This window comes from Gekko japonicus, unplaced genomic scaffold (assembly GCF_001447785.1).
Source record: "Gekko japonicus isolate JY-2015 unplaced genomic scaffold, Gekko_japonicus_V1.1 scaffold313, whole genome shotgun sequence".
Classification (NCBI taxonomy): domain Eukaryota; kingdom Metazoa; phylum Chordata; class Lepidosauria; order Squamata; family Gekkonidae; genus Gekko; species Gekko japonicus.
Genome location: NW_015174283.1, coordinates 1447024 through 1471996, shown reverse-complemented (window position 1 = coordinate 1471996; position 24973 = coordinate 1447024). Strand labels below are relative to the sequence as shown.

The 24973-nt window shown below is 50.6% G+C and overlaps 1 protein-coding gene across 1 annotated transcript in view; it reads right to left on the bottom strand.

Annotated features, from left to right (window-relative positions):
- Window positions 1-2495: 2495 nt before the first annotated feature.
- NRXN2 (neurexin 2) overlaps window positions 2496-24973 on the bottom strand; it is a 419710-nt gene continuing 397232 nt past the window's right edge. The window contains exon 24 of the mRNA XM_015423902.1: window positions 2496-3402. Coding sequence (XP_015279388.1) covers window positions 2507-3402 — 896 coding nt within the window. The 3' untranslated portion in view covers window positions 2496-2506. The remainder of the gene's footprint in view (window positions 3403-24973) is intronic.

Genomic DNA, 24973 nt, shown 5'->3' with positions numbered 1-24973 from the left:
GGGCTGGCTCATTCGCTCACTCCAACGCGGCTCCTTTTTTGCTGCCTGCCCCCCCCCCCTCTCCCCCCCCCCCCCCCGGCGAGGGCTGCCTTCTGGCACAAACTAATGCAAGCACATGGCAGGCAGTCATGGAATCCAGAGGGAAGCTCTCCTGCACATCTGCTTGGGTCAGGGCCACCTGGGAGTAAAGGGCTCACACAGATCCCCAAGAGGAGGTGAGTCTCAGCTTGGCAAGGTCCGGCATGTGATAAAAAACACCCATGCAATTTGTGCAGGCGCACACACACCTAGCACACTGCAGGTGTTCTCTCCCCTTGCTTACGGGCTCAGACTAAGTGCTTGATCGAGATAATCGGTACATGGGCAATGGGTTTCTGGTTGCTCCACTAGCTTGGGGGCAGGAACAGCCCAAGACATTTTGGTGCCAGAGGCAGAAAAACCCAAATGGGGCCACTGTCAAGGTGGCAAGATTGCAATGAGGATCTGCCAGTCACCTGCCTTCTAATACCCCCAAGAGCTTCATTCTGCCCAATGGGAGGGTTGTCTCTGCCAAAGCATGCCCCCCCGCCTGCCCCCAGAATGCAGTCGGCAGCACCCGATGCTTCAGAAGGGGGATCTTGCAAACACCCCCCAGATAGCTCCTTGCTTAAGCTCTCCATATATTCTATATATTTTAATATCTTAAATATCTTTATTTATCTATATATCTATATATTTATAGATAGATCTCTGTATAGAGTCATCTATGGCTTCCTCTTAGCATTTATTTTTTTTTGGAAGAACCAGGAAAGCAGCTGAAGGGGAGGGAAAAGGGAGGTGAGCCCAAGCCACACAGCTGCGCAACTGCTCCGCACACACTTCTGTCCTGCCTGCCAGGAAACGGCCTTTGCTTCATTGCTGCGAACTGCAAAGAGATGTCCTCCTGTTTGTCTCCACATTTTTTTTGAGGATCCCCCCCCCACGTGACAAAGCGAAACAAAATCAAAAGTCAACGAGAGCATTCCATGCTTTTCTTTAAGAAAGGGGAAAAAAAGAAACACCGTTGAAAGAAAGACCACAATATAGCACCTTGATACAGGGGAGAGTGAAGGGAGGGGGGAATGGAAGGGAGTTCAGAACAGTTTGTTTGGACCCTTGTAAAGCAACCCCCCCCCAAGGAGATTCCTGCTCATCTCCCCTCCCTTCATAGGCAACACGGCTGCACCCTGTAGCTGCTCCCAACCAGTGTTCCCTCTAAGCTGAGTTAGTGTGAGCTCCCTCGCAGTTTTTTTAGCCTCCGGAGCACACATTTTTGCCTTAGCTCAGGAAGGATGGCTCCAGAGCAAACTACTTTATGCAGCAGCCAAATGGCTCGCTCACAACTTGTAATGCCAGTCGCTCACAAAGTAGAATTTTTGCTCACACGACTCCACAGCTTAGAGGGAGCATTGATCCCAACTGCACTGAATTATGGGTGTCAAACATTTTGTTATCCTAAAAAAAGAAACACCAAACCCTCGGCTTGAATCCCCCTTTTATTACAAGACAGGATATGAGTAGGCTGTTGGGAACGGGAGCATTCCCTCCCCCCACCCCGGTCCAACAGCTCAAGCAAAACCCACATTACCTGTTTTATTTGTTATAATTAGTCGTATTTCTTTTTTTCCAAAATTCTGTTTTTTTGTTTGTTTGTTTTATTCCACACATTTCCAAGACTCTGACACATTGACGAAGATAAAAATAAAAACGATAGAAAGAACGGACCCTTTTGCTTGAGATAATTCCGAGAGAGAGAAAGAGAGAGAGGGCGGGGGAGCTTTCGGCAACGGACCCTGTCTTCCCCCAGTCCGGTTCGGGTTCTGTAGAGAGCTACGCTCCCTGGCTCCAGCTGGGAATCCGTTTCAGAGGGAGGTGCTGGGGAGCAGGGCACGGGGGGGGGGAATGAGGCAAGGTGGGTGGACCCCCGTAGTTTCTTCCGCATCAGGAAGTACCCAAGCCCTCTCGCAAAGAGGGGCAATTACTCTCGTGCAGAAAGATCATGGAGCGACATCCCGGCTTCACCCTCACCTGGGAAGCCACTTTCTTAAATCCGCTCCCCCCCCCCACCCCCTTGGATCCTCCTCTCTGAGCATCCCTCTCTCTTCGAGCCACGTTGATTCTGGAATTGCCTTGTGTTTTGCCATTTCTGCTTTCCTTCCCCTCAGTTTTCCCGAGGAAAAAAACCTGCTAGATTGGAAGGAGCTCAAGGTGGAAGAAAGGGAGGTAGGCCCCTGTGAGCTTGTTGGCTTTTTTGGGGGGAGGGGGGGCTTAAAGAAAAACAGGAATGAGCAAACCAAAGTGGATGGAGGTTGCCATTTTTAGGGGTGCCACCGGTTGGTCGCTCTCTGATGAGGGAGGGAAAGGATGAGTTTGGGTGGTCTCCTCTCCAGAAAGTCTGGGTGTGTGTAGGTCTGGGTGGTTTCACTGCGTGTGTCAGTTGGGTGTTGGTCTCTCTGGCGCACGCAGGGATTGGGGGACCAGGGGGGACTCAGACATAATATTCCTTGTCTTTGTTTTTCTTGCTCTTGCCGGGCGTTTTGGTGGCAGCGGCTGGCTTTTCCTTAACCACTGTGCCGTTGCTCTGCGCCGAGTTACTGATGTAGTTCCGGCTTTGGTCCACCTGGTAGGAACCTTCATCCCGGTTACGGTATTTGTACATGGCATAGAGGAGGATGAGGATGCAGAGGGCCGCTGCTGCCACGATGCCGACCACCATGCCGGTGGTGCTGCTGGACTCCCGGATGACCTCCACTGCTCCAGGAGGGCCCCTTTCACCGGGGCCGGTGGGGTTAGCTGTGGGCAGATTGTGGAAATTGGGGGAAGAGGTTATACCTGGGTATTTAAACCTGTTTAGCTTGTCAGGTTCAAAGGAGGTGGACAGTGGGGGGTACTGTTCTGGGTGGGGCTTGAGGGATTCCCGGTTGTTCATTTTGCCGGCGGGGATGTTACGGACCAGACTGGGAGAGGTGGTGGAGGTCAAGAGATCGGGGACGGAGGGTGAAGCCGGCAGTCCTGTCCTAAGGTTGGGGCGAGATCCTTGGGCCTTTTTGGATGCTCCTTCGGGCCGGCCAATTAGGGTCCTATCCGTGACCAAGGGGAAAGTGGTGTAAAAATCTTCGTCGTCAGTAGGGGGCAGGCTGGAGTCGAAGACCTCGCCTGAGGCGTAACCGGAGGCCTCAATCCCCTCTTCGCAGTCGCTGTCGTCTTGGTCGGCCAAGCAGGGGGCCCTTGGATGGGATGGCGGGGAAAGGGTGTCTTTGGTGGTCTCGACTACGGTTAGGAAGGGGCCAAAGGTGGGAGGTGGGGGGACGAATGGAGACCGGGTGGCAATTGGAGGGGTGTCTAGTGAGTCTTCGGTTATTATGGGTAATACTAATTCACCTCCTAGAACAGAGAGAAAAGGGGGAGAGACAGAAGGGGAGAACGTGTTAGTGACCTTGGTCGGTGCCCCATTCGGCTGACACAAGACAACTCAAAGCCACGAGTTTTAGCTAGCCTTTAAACCCCTCCGTCTCCATCCCTGTCCGCTAGCTTTCCTCTCTTGCCTTTGCAACACATTGAAAGATAACTTCTAGAGAAATCATAATAAAAGGAAAAGAAAGAATTAAAAAATAGTCATTTAATGCGCAAAAAATTAAACAGATAAAACAGCAGAATTAAGAGCAATAAAAAACCCTCGCTGGCTGCTTCTCTTCCCATCCTCTCCTAAGAAATACTCAATTTTTTTTCTTATTTTTTTCCTCTTTTTTCCCTTTTCTGTTTTTTTTTTTTTTAAAATAAGAGAGCAAACCACGGAATTCAGTCAACTTACATCAACAAATAGGCCGTGTGATATTAGCATGAAGAAAAAAAATTACAAAAAAGAAAACTAGGTAAGAATGTTTTTTGGAGAAAAAACAATTTTTTTTCTTTTCTTTTAACATCTTTCTCTGCATCTTGCTTTTTTAAAAATTTCTCTTTCTCTCTAGGTTCATTTCTCTCCTTGTCTTTTCATGACTGCACCATTGAACATCTTCCCTTCCTCCCCCCTCCCGAGGCAGCCCCCTCCCCCTTTCCTTTGTGTCCCCCCCCCTCCCAGTATTCCGACAACCAATGTCAACTCCGAGATCACAAGGAATCTGCACTGCCAATTCTTTTGTCCTTTGTACATTTTTAGGTAGTTTGGGGGGGAAGAGGATACATTTTCCCCTCCGTCATAAATCGAGGAGGCCTTTTGTATCAAGCAGAGTGGCATTCTCCGCTTCTGGAATTGGAAAGATGGAAGATAAAAATGCCAGCTGTCTCCACTGGCTTCCTGCAAAGCCTCGGGAGGAAGAGAACCCAGGAGTCCTGGCTCTCTGCCCTCCCCATCATTTTTTACCGACTGCTTTCTCAGAAATGAGCCCTGGATTCCCCTTTCCTAGCCTGAATTTGAGACAAGACACCTGGTAAACTGGGAAGGGGGAGGCTGGGGAGAGATCTCCTCTGATCATGTGCAAATATCAGGCAGAAGAAGGAGCAACCATCTTCTGTCACGGACAGAAGCCCCACCCATACCCCCGGAGGTGTGGAGGGAGGGACATCTCAGGATACTCAAGGGGGAGGGAAAGGGCCCAAGCTCAACACACATGATCATTGCGCATCGGCCAAGGCTGACTCCTGGGGGAGCCCTGGCTCAAGCAAACTCTTGTGGTGTTCAGGATGCACAGAGCCCCCCCCCCCCCCCCGCGCCTATGGATTTGGGCTTTTAATGGATGACGTGTGAAATAGGCTTCTCGGCTGAGCAAAATTATTTGGTTACCGCAGCAAAGGTGGAAGAGCAGTGGCAGCAGTGGGTGTTTCATTGCCATCTCTCCTGGAGGCAAAAGCTCTTACAGGAAGCTGGAGTAATATATGTAGATATATGCAGTGTCAAGCTAGTTCATGCAATGTGCATGAGGCTCTGAGTTTTGATGATCTGTGTTGTGTGTGCGTGTGTGTGTGTGTGTGTGAGAGAGAGAGAGATAGATGAATGGATTCCATAGATGGAAATGACCTGGGGGTGGGGAGGATTTAGCCCCCGCAATCAATGTGGGGGTCTCAACTCACTTGCTGGGAACATGTAGGGCTGTTTGCTCGGCAGCTGCCCTTTCCACACTGCATCGGCCTTCCACTCGCCCCCCCCCCCGTGGTCTCGACTGCACACTTTTCGCTTGCTGCGAGGCCGATGCAGATTTGGGGGGTTGGAATAGAGAGCCTTTTTGGCCCCATTCCAGATCAGAATCATGGGAGCACGCAACGAGCTGGCCACAGGGAGACTGGCGGCACCCGCTGGCAATGCTCCCTCTAAGCTAAGGAGTCTTATGAGCAAAAATCCTACTTTGTGAGCTACTGGCATTAAAGTTGTGAGTGAGCAATTTGGCTCCTGCATTGATTAGTTTGCTCTGGAGCCATCCTTCCTGAGCTAAGACAGAAACATGTGAGCCAGAGGCTAAAATACTGTGAGCTGGCTCACACTAACTCAGCTTAGAGGGAACGCTGCCCACTTGCCTTTTCCTGTGGCTACTGACCGCTGCAACGACCGCGAGAATGGAAGTGAAATCCAAGCTCCAGTGCGTGGACCTGAGACACGGGTTTGGAGCCCCTGCCCTGAGCTGCTCGGGCAGATGCCTCCTCTATTCCCTGTCTGCAAAGGGGGACACTGTGGGACTGGCTTCCCATGGCTGCTGCGAGGAAGATGGAAGACACGCAGCGCGAAAGGCGCGGTAGACAGCGCACGCTTGCAGTCTCTGGTTCAAGAAGAAAATTGTAGGTGTTTTTATTTTTGCTGTCATGATTTTTCAAGGCAAGATTTCTCCCCATCTCTCTCTCTCGTACACACAAAATTACTCACATGATACTTTAATTAACGTGAATGTTAAGGCAAATTTAAAATTGCATGTTTCTTGGTGCTGAGACCGAACAGAAAATATAAATGGAATAAAAAGCAGCTCAAAGAATTTTTCCATCTTGGGCGGGGGGGGGGGGGGGGGCGTGCTTTTTTTTTTTTAAAGTCCTGTCTGTATTGGAACTGGAGGATTTAAAGGAGCTCAGCTAGAGGGAGGCAGAGGTAGCCTCTTGAAAGAGGGCTGGCTAGACTGGGTAGCTATCAGGGTCTGGCGTTGGGGGAGAAGTGTGCCAGAAGGCAGCGACATCTCCCAATGCTACTTTTGACCATTTGGCAGCAGGCTCCCAGCCCCCACCGAGCATCCCCAAACCAGGCAGGGTTCTCCAAACACACTTTGCTTACCTAAAGGACCCTGGAGCTCTATCACTGAGGGAAAGATTTTTTTTGGAAAGAGAGAGAGGTTCCCACTAGTTTTCTGCCCCAAAGATGCTAGAAACCTCCTGGAGCCAGCAGAACACCAAGCTCCTAAGCAGGGATACCGACTGCCTGGGGGGGGGGGGAACTGTCTTGTCCTTTTAATATAGGTGTAATGGGATGTTGTTTACCAAGTGATGCGATTTACTTCCCTGCCCACGGAAAGCTTCTGCTGTCTGTTCCCACACATTAAACTTGTGTAAAAGGGACACTTCAGTATTTTCCAGGCTGGTTTGCAACCATACTCCTGTGCAGAAAACGCTTTCTAATCCTGTCCCCCAAAGCACAGACGATCCACACATACACCTGTGTCAACACCGACCCATTCTGCATCTAGCATTTTCTCCACTGTCTTACCAAACCCACGCTGAACAGAAATTCCCCTCTACATTGCATGCCATCTTCACTTTGATTGGTTGTCGGATTTTATGGCAGTGTCCAGACTGCATGCCGCTTTCACTTCCTTTGATCTCTTGGTTTTATGGTAGTCGTCTGCATAGATTTATGGCCATTTTATGACCATTCAGGGGTGACTTTGCAGTCAGTACTGCGTTGACCCCGAGTATTTGAATGTGGTTTTGAGCTGCATCTTTTTCTGTTCCACTGTGGGTTTGGTAAAATAGTGGAGCAAATGCTAGATGCAGATTGGGCCACTGATGGACCACGGGATAAACTTCCCTCTGTTTGGTTGGGGAAAGCGCCGTCAAATTGCAGCTGACTTATGGAGACCCCGTGGGGTTTTCAAGGCAAGAGACAAACAGAGATGGGGTTTTTTTTGGTGATTATTCTCTCTCTCTCTCTCTCTCTCTCTCTCTCTCTCTCTGTGTGTGTGCCTGGAAGTCATGGTTGACTTCTGGCAACCCCGAGTGGGGTGTAAAGTCCGCATGGTCAAAGCAATGGTATTCCCAGTCGTAATGTATGGCTGCGAGAGTTGGACCCTAAGGAAGGCTGAGTGCCGAAGAATAGATGCTTTCAAATTATGGTGCTGGAAAAGACTCTTGAGAGTCTCTTGGATTCCAAGGAGATCAGATCAGTCAGTCCTAAAGGAAATCAACCCTGACTGTTCCTGGAAGGCCAGATACTGAAGCTGAAGCTCAGATACTTTGGCCACCAAATGAGAAGGGAGCACTCACTGGAGAAGACCCTGATGCCGGGAAAGACTGACAGTCAAAGAAGAAGGGGACGGCAAAGGATGAGATGGTTGGACAGTGTCATAAATGCAACGAACATGAGGTTAAGCAGATTCTGGAGCACGACGGAAGGCCTGGCGTGATGTGGTCCATGGGGTCGCGAAGAGTCGGACCTGACTGTGCGACTGAACAACAACAACAACAGTGGGGCCTGGACTTTTCAGAGAGGTGGCTTGCTATTGCCTGCCTCAGCATCCCGGCCCTGGTATTCCTTTGGGGGTCTCCCATCCAAGTACTAACCAGGGCTGACCTGGCTTAGCTTTCAAGATCTAACGAGGTCGAGCTAGCCTGGGCCCTTCACAATTGTTTCCCAGATGGCTGCCCGTTTACTTGGCAATATGGAATCCAATGGGAGGCACTGAGAACTACGCCACACCCCCTCTAGCTGCCCCTGCCCCTGTCTGCATGTCTCCACCCCTTTGTCTGCGTCTCTCCCACTTCCCTGTGGCACTTGACAGAAACTTGGAGGTTTAAGAGGGAAAATATCAAGGGTGGACTATTTGTGTGTGTGTGTGTGTGTGTGTACACACATCTCTATACACACAAGTGGGGGACCTGCAAGGACTTGTGAGAGTATCTAATTTCCCTCCCCCCATTTCCTTTTCCCCTTCCCTAAAAGGCCCCATAGCCTCTTCCTGCTTGCTTCTCTCCTTCCTGGCCTCTATCTTCCCCCCCTTGGAGCAGCCTCTACCCAGGAGAGTTATGGCCCAATTCCATGGTGCTGGCGGCTGGGCCCAGTTGTATGATAGGGAACCCTCAAGGACTTGCAGGGATCTTCATTTTCCCTATATCCCCCCCCCCCCACACACAAACACTACTTCCTTCCTACTGGCAACCTCCATATCCTCATCTTTCCCTCTCTCCTTCTCACCTACCAAACAACCTACCTTTTAACTGCCCCCCCCATCTTCAGCTATAGTTATACTTATTTATTTACTTAATTTATACCCTGCATTTCTCCACTAGGGGACTCAAAGCAGCTTACATCATTTTCCTCTCCTCCATTTTACCCTCGCAACAAGTCAGGCTCAGAGTGTGCAACTGGCCCAAGGTCACCCAGTGAGCTTCCACAGCAGCATGGTGATTTGAACCTGGGTCTTCCAGACCCTAGCCTGAAACTCTAACCACTATACCATGGGGTGGCTGCTGATGAGCAGTAGCAAACGGCTGGGTGAGTCACGTATGTCACAGGGTAGCAAAGGGGCCAGTGGTTGCTGGTGGGTCCGGTCCCAACGAGTCCTCCCTCAAAGGCCAAATCAGCTGTGGTGCAACCGTGCAGAGGAGGAACCTGGTCACCTGTCGGGTCTAATGCAGGGGCAGGGGCAGGGCCCCGGCAGTCTTGCCTCTTTCCCCATGCTGTACAGGAGGAGACCTGGAGGGGAGGGACCGAGGCTGTAGAAGCAGACCCCTGAGTCAGCTCTCCATTCATAAGAGTCGGGGTGTGTGCATGTGTGTCTGTGTGTGACAGCCCTGAATCAGGATAAGGAAAGTGCCATCTCCAGTGCCCCTCCAGCCTAGATTTTTTGAGCTTCAAAGCGCTCTGTGGCTGGCAAAGAGAAATCGGGTCGAGGGATATGTGCCTCTCGCAGGGCTCTTCCCCTGCCCCTCACTCCCCACTCCGGGACCCCTACCAGCCTGAGCAAACCAGCTTCTCTTTCCTCCCCCTTCAACTCATGGTCAGCTTGACATTCCACTGCTTCTCGAAAGCAATAAACATGCTCCGCTCTCATCAGGCTGGTGTTTTTTGCTTTTCTTTTTTTAAAAAAGCAAAGAGCAATATTTTTCTGCGTAGCTGGAGAGTCTACCAAAGCACACAACCCCCCCCCCCTTCCCCCTTGACTGCAGCAGGCCCTGATAGGTGCTCAGTCATCGTGTTTGCTATTAGAACGAGGGACATATGTCAATTCGTAGTCGCCTGTGTGTACCTTTTCAGAGGTAGCAGCCTGTTTTTAGGTATTGGCCTTGCAAAGGGACTGGAGAAGCCACTGAGGTAGCTGTCCCACTGCAGTGAGGATTTTGCGGCTTGTGGGGCAAAGATTTTTTTTGTGGGGCTGCCATTATTTGCCATAATAAGTTTGGTGTAGTGGTTAAGTGCGTGGACTCTAATCTGGGAGAACCGGGTTTGAGTCCCCACTCCTCCACTTGCACCTGCTGATGTGACCTTGGGTCAGTCACAAGCTCTGGCACAGCTGTCCTTGAAAAAGAGCAGTTTCTGTCAAGAGTTCTCTCAGCCCCACCCACCTCACAGGGTGTCTGTTGTGGAGAGGGGAAGGGAAAGGAGTTTGTAAGCCGCTCTGAGACTCCGAGTGAAGGGTGGGGTATAAATCCAATCTCTTCTTCTTCTTCTTCATAATGAAGTGGGGTGGCGCCCCCCCCTCTCCTTCCCCTCCTGCAAGATTTAAAGGGCCCTTTAGCTGATTGCCAGGGAAGACTCCCTACCGATGAGCTGAAGGGCCCTTTAAATATTGTGGGAGGAGAGGGAGAGGGGCGTGCACCCCCCTGCTTCTTCTCAAAAGCATTTAAAGGGATCCTTTTGGGAAGAAGCAGGGGGCCTTTAAGAAACGAGGGGCCCTTTAAAGAAGGGGGCAGAATCCCCAATAGCCCCACTGTAGCTACGGGCCAGGCTGGGCCTAGTCAGTGCCTGGAGGGGACCTCTTACAAGCCATTCCTGTATCCTCTCACTTGAGTTTCACGATGGAAGGAAGGTGGGCAACAGATGTAACAGGCAAAGGTCATTGATTTGTTCCCTAAGGATAGCCAAGGATAGCCTGATCTCATCAGACCTCAAAAGGTAAGCAGGATCGGCCCTGGTTAGTATTTGGATGGGTCACAACACAGAGGCAGGCAATGGCAGACCACCTCTTAACGCCTCTTGCCTTGAAAACCCTACAGAGTTGCCATGAGTCAGCTGTGACTCGAGGGCACTTCTCACTACGAAGCAGCAGAGCTGTGCATGTGCAGGACATGTATAAGATGCAGAACATGGATCCCCTGCTGCTCACAGGTAAAGAATTTGGCTCTGTCCCGGCATGTGAGCATCTGTTCAGGTGCTTATAAATGGATGTCTGGTCACTCTTACTTGGATCTTTGATGCAGGGGTTGCATAGCTTTGTGTAGTTTGCACACACCTTTTCCTTCCGCATTTCATCGTCACACTGTGGGCTAGGCTGAGAGAGAGCGACTAGCCCAAGGTCACCTATCCAGCTTCACGGTAGCCTGGGGGATGTCAACTCCAATCCCTGTCCAAGACTCTAACCGCTGCACAAGGCTGCCTCTCTATGATGTACTTTGGGAGCAAAATTCCTCATGGCACATGTATGTCCACGGGGGTCTGAATGGGAAAGAGATCTTGGAGCCGGAGGGGATCGGTATACACCCGCAGGGGAAAAGGCAGATTAGAAAAAGGGTGGAGGCTTCTCAGGTTAAAAGGAGAAAGACATGGTTGACGTTTAAAAAGAGAATGTTGCTGCCTCCAAGGACTGGAACTCGGGGTCATCTGGCAGAATGGATTGTTGGTCGGGTCAGTGCTGATGAAAGGGCTTTTTCACACAATCCATAATTAATTTACGGAATTTACAAGAGGCAGAAACGGCAGAGGATGGCTTTCGACCAGGATTACACAAATCCAGTGAAGAAGAAGAAGAGGAGGAGAAGGAGATTGGATTTATAGCCTGCCCTTCACTCGGAGTCTCAGAGCATCTTACAGCCTCCTTTCCCTTCCCTTCCCTTCTCCACAACAGACACCCTGTGAAGTAGGTGGGGCTGAGAGAGCTCTCTTTGCTCCCTTTCTCCCAATACAAGAACTCGTGGGCACTCCATGAAACTGCAGAGCGGTCGGGTTAGAACGGATAAAAGGAAGTACTTCTTCACCCAAAGAGTGATTAACACATGGAATTCACTGCCACAGGAAGTGGTGGTGGCTACAAGCATGGACGGCTTCAAAAGGGAATTAGATAAGCATATGGAGCAGAGGTCCATCAGTGGCTATTAGCCACAAGGTATAGCTAGGGGCTCTGGGGCAAGTGATGCTCTGTCTTCTTGGTGCTTGGGGGGGGGGGTCAACAGGGGGAGGGCTTCTGATGTCCTGGCCCCACTGGTGGACCTCCTGATGGCACTGGTATTTCTGGCCACTGTGTGACACAGAGTGTTGGACTGGATGGGCCTTTGGCCTGATCCCACATTGGCGTCTCTTATGTTCTTATGTTCTCTTGAGAACTGCTCTTCCAAGATCATCTCTGACCGAACTATGGTTTGCCCAAGGCCACCCAGCAGCTGCAAGTGGAGAAGTGGGAAATCAAACCCGGTTCTCCTAGATTAGAGTTCGCGCACTTAACCACTACACCAGACTGGCTCTCAGAGGGCAGGACAACCAGTTGCCATGATGGCGGAATGGAACTTCCATGTACAGAGGCGAGACGGCCTCCTCCTCAGATAGCTGGGGACAAGGCTCATGAGGCCTTGACGGTGAACTTCCCAGGGACCTCTTGCTGGTTTTATATTGTTGGAACCTGCCCTTAGCCCGTTAAGGGGAGGGTGGGATATAAATCCAAATAAATAAAATAAAAACAAAGAGCTAGAGTGCTTGGCTTGAGAGGCTGCTGGTATGAGCCAGCAAGGAAAAGTTTATGCTGTTTTCCCCACTTGCTTTCTGACATGTTGCCGTCCCCATAACACCAGATATTGGGGGGGGGGGGGGGGGGGGCTCACCCGTTTAAGCTCTTTGGAGAGGGGAGAGAACTCAGCAGTTTTTTTTTTTTTTTTTTTTTGCTGTTATCACACTTGTGGAGAAGAAGCCTCTGACAGGGACTGGCTGATGTGCTGGCCAAGAATGTTCAGCTGCTCAAGGCGCCGAACGATTTGTGGTCCCGCTTCTGTGAGGGAAGGGAAAGTAGTCAGTTTGGGCAGGCTGAAGTCTGGGAGGAGTCTGGGGTGGGGTAGGAAATTGAAGACATGACGGTGCCCAAGGCAGTATTGTCCATAAGGCTGACTAGGCTGAAGCCTAGAGGCCCCACGGGGACTAGGGGCCCGTCAATTTCTTTTTTGCTGAGGCGCTGTTATTTTCTCTTCATAGACAACGTGTAAAGTTGCTGGAGGGCCCCCCAAGTACCTGAAAGCTTAGGGGCCCGGACGTGGGTTAATACGGTCCTGAGGGAGCCCAGAGGCAAGGAGACTGAAAGAAAGGTGCAAAGTGAGTAATGGCCTGGGAAACAGGGATCCGAAAGAAAGGGAGGTGGAGGAGTGAGGAAAAAGGGCAGAGGAGATATGGCGAGACGCGCCAGAGACAGGGTGGCTAAAGGAAGTGGGACCAAACAAGCAGTCGCCTGAAGAGCAGGAATCTGAGGACAAGAAAGGCAGTGGAGCCTAGTACAGAGCGAAAAAACAGGACTGGGGCAGAACTACAGGTGGGCTCAAAGGATGGGAAGGGGGCAGGGCGTAGGTCCTCCTGACAAGGACATTCTGCCAGTTTTGGTTCCTTCCATTGCCACAGCACTGCAACCTGGCCACCCTGGGGGCATCGAGAGCTCAAAAGCTGGGGTGGGGGAAGATGAGCTCAGTCTCCCCTATCAATTAGAACTGACCTGTCCGTTCTTTATCTGTCACTGCCTATCATCTTGCCGAAGCTTGGACCTGAAACCCACTTTTGGGGCTGAGCCCTGGCGCGTAACAGATGACGAGCCACCCTGTGAAATAACAGACCCTGGCAATGCATTGCAGAGCATCACATCTCCTTCTTCTCCAGGAGGGGCAGGGTTCAAATCCTGCTTCTCAGGGACCCTGTGCAAGCCCCCTCTCCCCACTTTGGGCTTGTCCTTCATCTCCCTCCTTTTCACTGCCCCTCCCACCTCCTCCTCTCCCCCCATTAATTAAAACTCTGTCCAAATTTGCTGCTGCTGCTGCTGCTTTTTAAAATGAGTGGATTCTATGGATTCTATCTCGGCTTCCAGGCTCCTCTGGCAGGCCTCTCCCTCCCTGAGTATTGTTGTGAGCCTTTAGAAACATTTGGCACCAGCTTACAAAGGAGCTGTTGCTGCTTTTGATCATGGGGAAGGAAGGGGGGGAGGGAGGGAGGGAGAGGCAAGGCGGGAAGAAAGGAGGGGGCAGCCCTGGCTCGGAGCAGCTCGGAGGAGGGGTGAGGGAGCCGGGCAGGTGGTGGGAGAGGGGCCCAGAGGCCACGCTGCAGAAGAGGGAGGGGTCAGAGGAGTCCTGCCTTCTTGGTCCCCAGAGAGCCCCACCGCTTCTGTTCCCAGATGTGTGGCAACTGGCTGGGGACATTCAGAGTGAAAGCCAGAATGTTTCTTGTGGATTCTGCTCCAGCACCTTCCTTTTGGCTCTGACAAGCAGATGGAAAGCTTGTATAATCAGGGGTGTTACACTAAGGCTGGAGAGCGGTGGGTCCCAAACCCCACGGTGCTGTTTGAAGACACGGAGCTGCCTTATTCTGAATCGGACCCATGGTCTCCCAAGGTCAGTTCTGTCTACTCTGGACTGGCCGCAGGTGTCCGTGGTCTCAGGTCTTTCGCGTCACCTGATCCCTTTATCCCTTTTTTTATCCTTCTATCTGATCCTCGAAAATAGAGCTGTCTGGGATTGAACCTGGGACCTTGTGCATGCAAAGCAGATACTCTACCACTGAGCTACAGTGCCGCATCAGGAAGCTTGCTGGCCGACCTTGGGTCGGTCGTTCACTCTTGCTCAGTCTAACTAACCTCATGGTTAGTTATTTTAGAGTAAAAATATAGGAGAGCTATGTATGTTTTCCTGTGCTTATTAAAGGAACAACTGTGTGATAGATCAGCCAAGATGGCCCAGCCCTGTCTGGAAAATTCCTGCCGTCCTCATTCATTCCAGGTGCAGGGGAACTACTATGGTGGAGAAATGGCATTTTGCAGGTATTGAAAGGCACTCTTGGTTTTTGTGTGCAGTGGGTAACTTCTTGCACTAGCAACGGTGCAGGTGTGAATCCTGGTTCCAAATGAAGCTCGGCGTGTGGCTGGAATAGAGTGAAGGACACTAGGGGTGTGCAGTTTTTTTAACTGGCACTTTTTGGTTTAGGTTTATTGGACCATAAAAAACTTCAGGATTCCTGAAAAATCCTGGTATGGTATTTGGATCTGGGATTTTTCGGGAATCCCAATTTTTTTCAGGTCCAGTAGATCAAAACTGAAAAATGCCAGTAAAAAAATACCAGCCCGATCCTGGGGCTGTCTTGGCTTCTCCTGAAGCTCAGTTTAAACCAAGTTGCAGGAGAAGGCAGCGCAGAGCTGTGCTGGCAGGGAGCGATCCGGCTCCCCATGGGCACAGCCGATCCCTCCTGGGCTGCCCTCTCCTGCCCCCGGTTTACACCAAGCGGCAGGAGAAGGCAGCACAGAGCTGCACCTGTGGGGCGCTATCGGCTCCCCAGAGGCACAGCAATCCTGGCTGCGCTGCCCTCTATGTTAAACCAGGTGGCGTGAGAAAGTAGCACAGAGCTGCACCGGCGAGGAGCTCTCCACTCCCCACCAACCCAGCTGGTCTTGGGCTGGCTTCTCTTGCAGCCTGGTTTAAACTGGGCTGCAAGAGAAGCCAGCCGCAGCTGAAGCAGCAGGGAGCTCTCAGCCCCCCACCACCCTGGCTGATCCTCAGGCTGACTTTTGCAGTCCTTTTGATGTTTAAAGGGACTGTATAAGTCTGCCTGACAAACGGCTGAGAGATTACTACCGCCTCCCCCACTGTTTTCAGATGTACTCGAAATTCCCGAATGTATCTGGGATGTTTTTCGGTTTTCCTGAGAAAACCCAGATACGTTTAGGAAACCGAAATATCCCTGAAAAATACTTATAAGTTATTTTTTGGGTATTTTTTCGGCTCGGGTGGATCCGAACGCACACCCCTAAGGGACACCAAAGAGGTGGAGTCACCTGCCTTAAAAGTTAGGATGACACACTCATCACTGCCTTTTAGCAGATTAAAGTTGAAATGCCACCTGCACGTTGCCAAAATCTCAAATATGTATGAAAGTTCCATCAAGTTACAACCGACTTATGGCAAGGGGCTTTCAAGGCATGTGAGAAGCAGAGGTGGTCTGCCACCACCTTCCTCTGCACAGCCTTCCTTGGCGGTCTCCCATCCAAGCACTAACCCTGCTTAGCTTCCGAGATCCGATGACAGCGGGCTATGCCATGCTGCCTTCCCTCCCTATCTCTCAAATAGGCAGGTTTTATCTATCAGAATACTAACTAAGCAAAAAGCACCACTCATTGTTAGAAAGGAAGCCCCTCATCTGAACATGTGCTTTATTTCCAGTAACAGCTAGGCAAGAGTTTCTGATACTTAGAACTGAGGTATGCCCTTCCGGCTCAGCACAATTTGTCTCTGCAGGCCCAGGATGGTTGGGCACCTGCTGGGACCCACACACTGGAATGGTGCTCACCTCTGACTGGAGCCCCCAAAGTAGAAGAAGAAGAGAAGAAGAAGAAGAGATTGGATTTATACCCTGCCCTTCATTCGAAGTCTCAGAGCGGCTTACAAACTCCTTTCCCTTCCGCTCCCCACAACAGACACCCTGTGAGCAATGCTCCCTCTAAGCTGTAGAGTTTTGTGAGCAAAAATCCTACTTTGTGAGCTACTGGCATTAAAGTTGTGAGTGAAAGATTTGGCTACCGCATAAATTAGTTTGCTCTGAGGCCATCCTTCCTGAGCTAAGACAAAAGTCTGTGAGCTGGAAGTTAAAAAACTGTGAGCTAGCTCACACTAACTCAGCTTAGAGGGAACACTGCCTGTGAGGTAGGTGGGGCTGAGAGATCTCTCCAAGAACTGCCCTTGAGAGAAGAGCTCTGAGAGAACTTGTGACTGACCCAAGGTCACACCAGCAGCTGCCTGTGGAGGAGTGGGGAATCAAACCTGGGTCTCCCAGTTTAGACACTGCACTGCACTACACCAAAGTGGCACTAGGTCTGTTTAGTGGTGGAAAGGGAGCTTCTCATGGGGGAACTGAGCCCAGAGGGAGAACAGCTGCTGCTTCTGTTCTGCCTCCTGGATGCAGATCTGGGCAGATTTGCTCCCCTCCTCTGCTCCAGCGACACAAGTGGGTGCGTCCATGTACGAAGGGGGTGGGACCCCCACAAGGTGTCATGGCCCAAGGCTCCTGTGTCATACAGGGCCCTATTTGTATTGCTTCGTGCTCTCATCTTTGCTGCACCGTTTGTTGCATCCATTATACTGCTGCGATGGTCCTATGCCGTTTTCCGTGCATTGTCCTCTATTTTTGTAATCCTGTTTCACTGCATTGTTGGTTATATGCTTTCTAGTGTTCTTATTGTATTATTTTGCTCTGTGTGATCTGCCCAGAGTCTCGGTGAGAAAGGCAGACTACAAATGAAACAAGTAAATAAGTAAATACGTACTGTCCCTTCTAGCCATGTCTCAGTAGTGATAATGTTTGCTCCAAATGTGTTAAACTGTGTGTGTGTGTGTGTGGGAAAATCCAGGGTGTAATGCAGAAATAGCTGTTTGCTTACATGAACAACCTTTAGGGCTGAATAACCTAAAAATTGCCTGTCAGTTGGTTGGTACCTGCGGCTTTCCTCTATTAAGCTCCTTTTAGTTTATTTATTCAATCCCCCCCCCCCGCCCCCCGGTTAGAGTGGTTGCAAACAGTTGCACTTTGATTCTCAAGAGTTGGCTGACAGATTAACCAAGACTCTGTTATTTTGGCCTGGAAAAGATCCACAGAACTGGTTAAGTTTAGGAAGGTTTTTTATCCTCAGATGCATTTTGCAAGAAGGTCACAGAAAGCAGACCTCAGTTGGAAACCTGCTTCATTCTTAGGGCTCCCTGCCATCTTGTGCTAATGTATCACTTTAAAACTGGAAGGCATGGTGTGATGGGACTGCACTTTTAAAAAGCTTAGAAGTGCTGTGTAAACAGATAAAGGACTTTGAAGGGTTAATTCTTCACCGAGCCAGGGTGCTCCAAGGAATCTGATTGGTTAGCATCAGTCGCGCAGAGAAAGACTTCTGAACTGGATGCTGAGGAGGATTGAGTCTGATTTCAGCCTTAGCTGAGAGCAGTTTAGCACAGACGGAGAACTCAGGGGAAACTGGCAAGGAAGTCTGGGAAGTAGGCAAAGACTCTCATTCGGGCCAAGGAAAGGGGATAAATCTTCTAGAGAAAGAAGAAAATTCCCTACCCAGCCAAACAGGGAGCTAGCCCTGAAGACTGCAGAGGTCCCTGGTCTGGTGCAGTTAGAAACTGCCCGTAGAAACCTTAAAACTCAAACTTGAGTTAAAAACTCAAGACAAGTACTGGTGTTTCTAGAGAAGAGATTGGGCTACTGGAAAGAGTGTACCAGCCTTCTGGAAACTGAAAGAGTTAGAGGATACTCAAAGAAAGTGTACTGAAGTGTTTGGGGAAAACACTGGGACAAAAGTCTCTCAACATAAAAGATTTAAGTCACTGTGAAAAGCTTAAGAAATTCTCATTAGCCTGAAACATAAGACCTAAAGCAAGGGTGTCGAACTCATTTGTTATGGGGGCCGGATTAGACATAAATGAGACCTTGTTGGGCCAGGCCATGTGTGTCATAAAATGTAATGCCAGGTAGCAGAGATATAAACTTTATAAAGGACACAAATACAAAGGTGGTTTTTTTACTTAAAATAAAAACATGCTTAAAACATTAGCATTAGTGTCTGATAACTGACACCTCTTGCTCTGAGTTATTGCATCAAAATGTGCTGTTGCAATCTTGATTATGCTGTTCAGGTGTGTATCTGTAAGCTGCAAACCTACAATGACGCAGCAGCAATAGAACTGGAAGAAGCAGAAGATAGCCAATTCCACTGCGGGCCTTACAGAGGCCCTCTGGGGGCCTCATCTGGCCCCCGGGCCACATGTTTGACACCCCACCTAAAATCTGTGCATGTACTGATTTTCCCTCAGAGCTATCTATTTTGAATGACCTCATGAATTTTACCCCTGATTTAGCCTGAGCTTTCCCCTTTACATTGAGTACAATATTTTGTTAATTTGGAAACTTCTCAAGTGTCATTTTCAGTGGTTTAAATTAAAGGGGAATCCCGTTCCTTCTCTCAGATTCCTGGGCTGAATAAACAGCCAAAATATCATACTAACACAGGGTGGGACAGCCAGGATTCTTCAGGAAAGAAGAAAACAGACAACTAGGACGGCTCAGTCACAAAAGGGAAAGAAAAACAGAGGAACAATCTTGCCTTTGAGGGAGGGAAGTGGATGGGGGTGTCACAAATGGGAACCCAGGAGGCTTCCAGGGCTCTGCCAGAGATGAACAACACAGGTTCTGTTCATAAAATGCAAACTGCAGGCTTGTGCAGCCTCATTTTGCCACAGGGCCACGCAGGGAAGGGCAAGGGTGTCTAACCCTTCAACTTCAACTTCATTTCAGCATTTCAAACTGGGCTCCCTACTTTATTAACATTTTAAAGGAGAAAAGTTGTGTCCTTTAAAACACACACGGTTTTTCCTTTTCTTTAAAACGGTAATAACAAAACAAGGGCACCCAGTTGGAAATAGCAAAACTGAGTGGAGTCTGTAGGGTTAAACATCCCTTCCCTTCTCTGCACGCCAAGGATGCAAACTGAGGCTGCAAGAGCCTACAATTATATTTTTTTGTCTAGTCTGTCTGGTCCTTGAAACAAACAGTGGTATTTTTGCCTGCAGTAGCAAGAGGAGGCATTGACCTGTGCCAGAGACTCTGGCCACCCCTCTTTCTGCTCTAAATCCTCATCCCTCCTCCCACTTTGGGACAGCTGTCTCTGGCACGGTGCATATGGTTATCCTGAAGCACTTCACATTTTGATTTCTTTAAACATTTGAGGGGTGAACAGGAGAAGGCCCACTGAAAGAGAGGGGTCCACTCTGGTCTCTAGAGCCAGTGAACGGGAGCACAAATGTAATCTTTGATAGGCAAAGGCGGGTGGGATGCCCACATGCAGTGCCCACCGGCCTGAAGGAGCTGGGAAGGGAGTGCAGGCGCGTTTTTTGCGATTGCTTCTGCGCTCACAACCTACACAACTTGACTGGGTGAAACAAGTGAGGGGCAGGGCCTGGTTCACAACAGCTGAAAAGGGTGCTGGAGATTTAGGCAAAGGGATTTTCCTGTGGTTGGGAGCAACGCTCCCTCTAAGCTGTCGGAGTCTTGTGAGCAAAAATTCTACTCTGTGAGCTCCTGGCATGAAAGTTGTGAGTGAGCAATTCGGCTGCTGCATAAATTAGTTTGCTCTGGAGCCCATCCTTCCTGAGCTAAGACCAAAATGTGTGAGCTGGAGGCTAAAAACCTGTGAGCGAGCTCACACTAACTCAGCTTAGAGGGAGCATTGGTTGGTAGTGTTATGATTTGGGGGGGACTTGGCCACGGAACAGGTGGGGCTTGCTTGCTTATGCTCATCCTTGGCTACGCAATGGGCACATGCGACCACGGCAGAAGTGATAGTTGTCAAACTCTGGGTGTGGCAGCCTCTCTTCCTCTGCCTGAGCTATCTAACTATAGAAAAGCTCTTTGCAGAGTAGGAATTGGGGAGTTTAAAACAGAGCAGGGCTTTTTAGATTAAAACATGAGAAAGGGATAAAGGTGCATCTATGCTGAAGGCAGAGTTTGCCCCTGATTCAGTAAAATTGGGTCATTAGAACATAAGAAGAGCCCTGCTGGATCAGACCAATGGTCCATCTAGTCCAGCATCCTCACACAGTGACCAACCAGTTCCTCTGGACAGCCCACAGCAGGGCACAGAGGCCAAGGCATTCCCCTGATGTTGCCTCCTGGCTCTGGGATTCAGAGGCTTAGTGCCTCTGATTGCGGAGGTTCCCCTCAGTCACTATGGCTAGTAGCCATTGGTTTGTTACAGGCAGGACAAAGGCACGATGCAGTTTCCGTGGGGAAATCCAGCACACCAAGAGTCTCAGCATCCATTTGTAATGGAAAAACAAATGCCAGCAAGTATCTAGTCCTTCTGAGTGCAAAGATAAGCTTGAAAACGTGTGGGTAGCGGGACTGCAGAAGCCAGAGGACTGAGAGTCGGTGTCCTCAAAAAGACCTTGTCTTTACTCTTACAGTGGTTGTTCCCCCGGCCCTTGCAGCCCACCCTCTATGGTTGCTCCTGTCCCGACTCCCTCCCCCACTGCATCACCAGCATGCAAACATTCCTTGATAATCCTGGATCATGTACAAGAGGAATGGCGGCATTTCAGTCCCGTGGTCTTAGGAATCACAGGTGGGCCTGGCTTTACTGGTCCACCTCTCACAGCACCCAAAGCAGCTCTCCAAGGTCTCCGGCACTGAGAACGGGAACGCGCACTCTAGAGCGAAAGTGCTCTACAGCTCAAGGTCTTTTCACTGGAGATTCCTGGGACTGAACCTGGGACCTTCTGCATTCAGAGCGTGGGCTCCCCTTAATCACGCCGCGCATGAAGAAATACTGCCGAAACCGTATTTCATTGGATGACCCCAATAGCTCTATCGTTTGGAGAGGGAGGAAATAATTCCCTCTTCGCTCTCTTCATGGGTTTATGAACCTCTGTTGCATACACACCAACCCTCTCCAGGCAGGCACACACGGAAGGCCCTGCAGAGGCGTGCTCGGCTGCTGCAGAGGCCGGCGTGGAACAACAGAGCTGAGCTGCGGATGCGATGCTCACAGCCCGACTGCAGGCAGAGGGGGCTCTTGCAGCTGAGCGAGAGGAGAGCCGCTGCTGCACAAAGACCAGAGAATCTGCCAGGGAGATGAACAAACATGCCAGACCAGAGCACCACGGGCTGCCAGATCTAAAGGGGGAAGCGCGACCCAACTACATGGGGGGGGGGGCTTGTTTTGGCTTCCATTCTCAGCTCAGATCACAAAGCTAACGGTGGGAAGTGGCTTTACAGCCCCCTTGCTCCCCAGGCAGAAGGATCTTACAGGCCCCTGATTCTGGGGAAGGTTTAAAAGAGAAGCCAATGAACACTGTCTTTCTTGGCATGGCCCCGGCAGGGATGGCGCTCTGTTACTTTGCAGGCACGAGGGACTTCCAGTTGCGCATGCCACCTTATGAGCATGCGAAGCCATGCAGATGGCCTCTGCACCCCACTCTTGTGGGTTTTCCTGATAAAAGATTTGCAGCTTGGAATAAGAAGAGACGGGAGCAGAGATGGAAACAAAAGGTACCTTCAGTATGTTCCCAGCTGAACAGATGAGACCGAGGAAGAGATAATAGGAGCAGATGGGAGAGGCAGTAAAAGACTGTGGGTCCTTGCAAGCCACTGATGCAACCCAAAGGCACCTTGCATTTATTGTGCCCCATCCAGAAGGGACACAGAAAGGGAAGAAGAGGAAGAAGAAGAGAGGAGATTGGATTTATACCCTGCCCTTCACTACTCAAAAGAGTCTCAGAGCGGCTTACAAACTCCTTTCCCTTCCCCTCCCCACAACAGACACCTTGTGAGGTAGGTGGGGCTGAGAAAGCTCTTTTGAGGACCGCTTTGAAAGAACAGCTCTGAGAGAACTTGTAACTGACCCAAGGTCACACCAGCAGCTGCATGTGAAGGAGTGGGGAATCAAACCTGGTTCTCCCAGAGTAGAATCCGTGCTCCTAACCACTATACCAAATTGGAGAAGAAGCTCAGGTTTGCATCTACGAGGGCAACACGTAAATGGCTTTTTCGGACAAGGTCAGTTTGGGCAAGTCAGTAGTGCTGGGTCTCAGATCAGATCAGGAACAGTCCTGCCCTTTCCATTCTGAATAGGATTATTCTGTGGATAGGTAAACGATTTCTGCACATTCCAGAGGCCCTTTCCTCTAATGCCAGGCCACAAAGTCTTAGTGCTCTATTGCTAAATGGAACAGAGGAGTCCCAAGAAGAGACATTGATCCCAGGTGAGACGAGAAAGTAAGACCTTTTTTGTTGTTGTTCTGTTTTAGAGAAGCTTTGCCTTGGCCGTTCGTGGGGTACATTCAGTTGGCAGCCCTGTGCATTGTAGGACTGTGCACTAGCTTTAAATCTGCAGAAGAGAGGCCTCGGGCATGTGTTGTGTTACTTTTTCTGGGCTGGAATCTCATGAGCAGCACGAAGCTGCTCTTCAGAGTCGCACAGATCAGCATGGGGTTTAGAACAGTGGTGCAGCCCATGGGGTTTGAACACATGTCCGCAGTGTGCATGGCAACCCGCTCAGAGTGGTCTGCTTTCATAGTCGGAGATCCTGTGCAAGGAATTCCAAGTCCTGGGAAGTGGAAGAGTCCTCTCTGCAGCCTTGCCATCCTGTCATGGCTTCCTTGTGAAGAACCCTGGGAGTTGTAGTGCCATGGAAGGTGCTAAACATTTTGCTAGGGGTTTCCCTTTCCCCAAAGTGGCTTTGCTTTGGGAACAATCGGGAAGCAGAGATTGTTTCCTGCTGCTCAGAAAGACAGCCTGGCTGGGTGATGAGGGCTGCTGGGAACCAGGGTGGAGAGCCGCAGGGGTGGAAAGCCAGCTAGAACCCCACTTTTGACTGGAGAGAGCTGGGTTCAGATCCCTGCTTGGCAACCACACTGACTGGGCCGCCCGTGCTCTCCCCACTTAATCTACCTCCCAGGGTTGATCGGGCCACTTGTCCTGCACAGTGCTTACTCTGAAGCTCCTCCCAAACTGGCCCGTGCTCTCTGGGCCTTGGATGTGCCTTGTGGTCCTCTTCCTGCTGCCCTCTTGCCCCAACACCAGACCAGAACCAACGGGTAGAAATGAAATCAGAAGAGTTTTCGGGTAAACATTAGGAAGAACTTCCCGACAGTAGAGCGGCTCCTCAGTGGAACAGGCTTCCTCCGGCAGTGGTGGGCTCTCCTTCTTTGGAGGTTTTCGAACAGAGGTTAGATGGCCATCTGTCGGCAATGATTTTGTGAAAGGCAGATCATGAGAGGGAGGGCAGGAAGGGATGAGTCAGTGCTTAGTTCTCATGGCCCTTTCTTACATGCCCAGGGATCCTGGAGGCTTTTTGCCATCTTCTGGGCATGGAACAGGGGTCACTGGGTGTGTATGCGGGGGAGGCAGTTGTGAACTTCCTTCATTGTGCAGGGGGTTAGACTAGATGACCCTGGAGGTCCCTTCCAACTCTATGATTGTATGAACACATCGCATCAGCCTGTCCCCAGCAGGGAATCTCACCCCATCACTCTCTGGCTTCCTGCTGCCGCTGGGTTGCTTTTTTCTGTCTCCATCCATCCCCCGTGTTGATCTGTGACTGGGGCAGCCCCCGCTCAGCTGGTGGGAATGGCAGCTTCCGATTTGAGAGCCCCCCCGCCCCCACTAATCCCCGTAGCCACCAAGTGCTAAGATCTGACGAGATCACAGCCAGAACTGATATGGCTGCAGGCATAAAACAGATAGCAGGGAAGGCAGTGGAAGGGAGCAGAAGAGCGGAAGGAGGCAGACAGGCTGTGTCAAGTCCCCGAACAAAGCGGTCTTCTCCGACACGGCGGCGAAAGGCAGGCTGGATAAAGACACGGAAGGCACCTTTGGAGAGCCAGTGCACACAGCTGCCTGTACGCACTTGTCTATGTGTGTGTGTGTGAGAGAGAGAGAGATGGGAAGCACTGTGGTTACTTGAAGCTGATTCATACCATGACACTGCAGAAATCTGACCAGTGATAGCCCATATTAAAGTCAGACCCTGCTCAACCTGCTGCATCATGGCTGTGCATGCATGCACGTGTGTGTGTGTGCATGGACATGCTTCCTGCACATGTGTGCAAGGAAGACTATTGATCAAACCTTTCAGGGATTGCAGAGCTAGCCCTCATCTGACCAGGGCTCAGTCCTAGAACCTGGAATATACAGGTGCCTCTGAGTGTGCAGAAAAGCGCCCCCCCTCCCCAACACTCCGTGTTCATGACAAGCCCTCCCTTCCCCTCTAATTTGGGGCAAACCAAAGGGCAGAGAACGTACCTTCCAAGCCAGGGCATGAGCCAGCCTGGAAACCCTTTCTAGTCTCTGCCTCAACCCTAGACACTTGTGGGTGCTGACTGTGGTGGGTGAGCAGGGAGGTGAAGATACTCTGCCCTGACCTGGATGGCCCAGGCGGACCCAGCCTCCTTAGATCCTGGAAGCTAAGCAGGGTCTGCCCTGGCAAGTATTTGGACGGGAGAACTCCAGGGAAAACCAGGTTCATGACCTGGTGGCAGGCAGTGGCAAACCACCACTGAACAGTCTCTTGCCCTGAAAACCCTACAGGGTCGCCACAAGCCAGCTGTGATTTGACAGCAAAAAAAAAAAATTTATATATACACACACACTGTATGTGTGATCTTGTTAGTCCTACGCTTCGACCGTGAAAATGGGTTCTGGGCCCAAGCCTGGGCTCAGGTTATACCTTGGGCTAACAAGTTGCTCTCCACGGGGTATGAGTGAAGAGCGTGGGAGGAGGAGAGACCAGGCATGGGTGCCTGCCACCAGGAGGAGGAGGAGGAGGAGGAGGAGGAGGAGGAG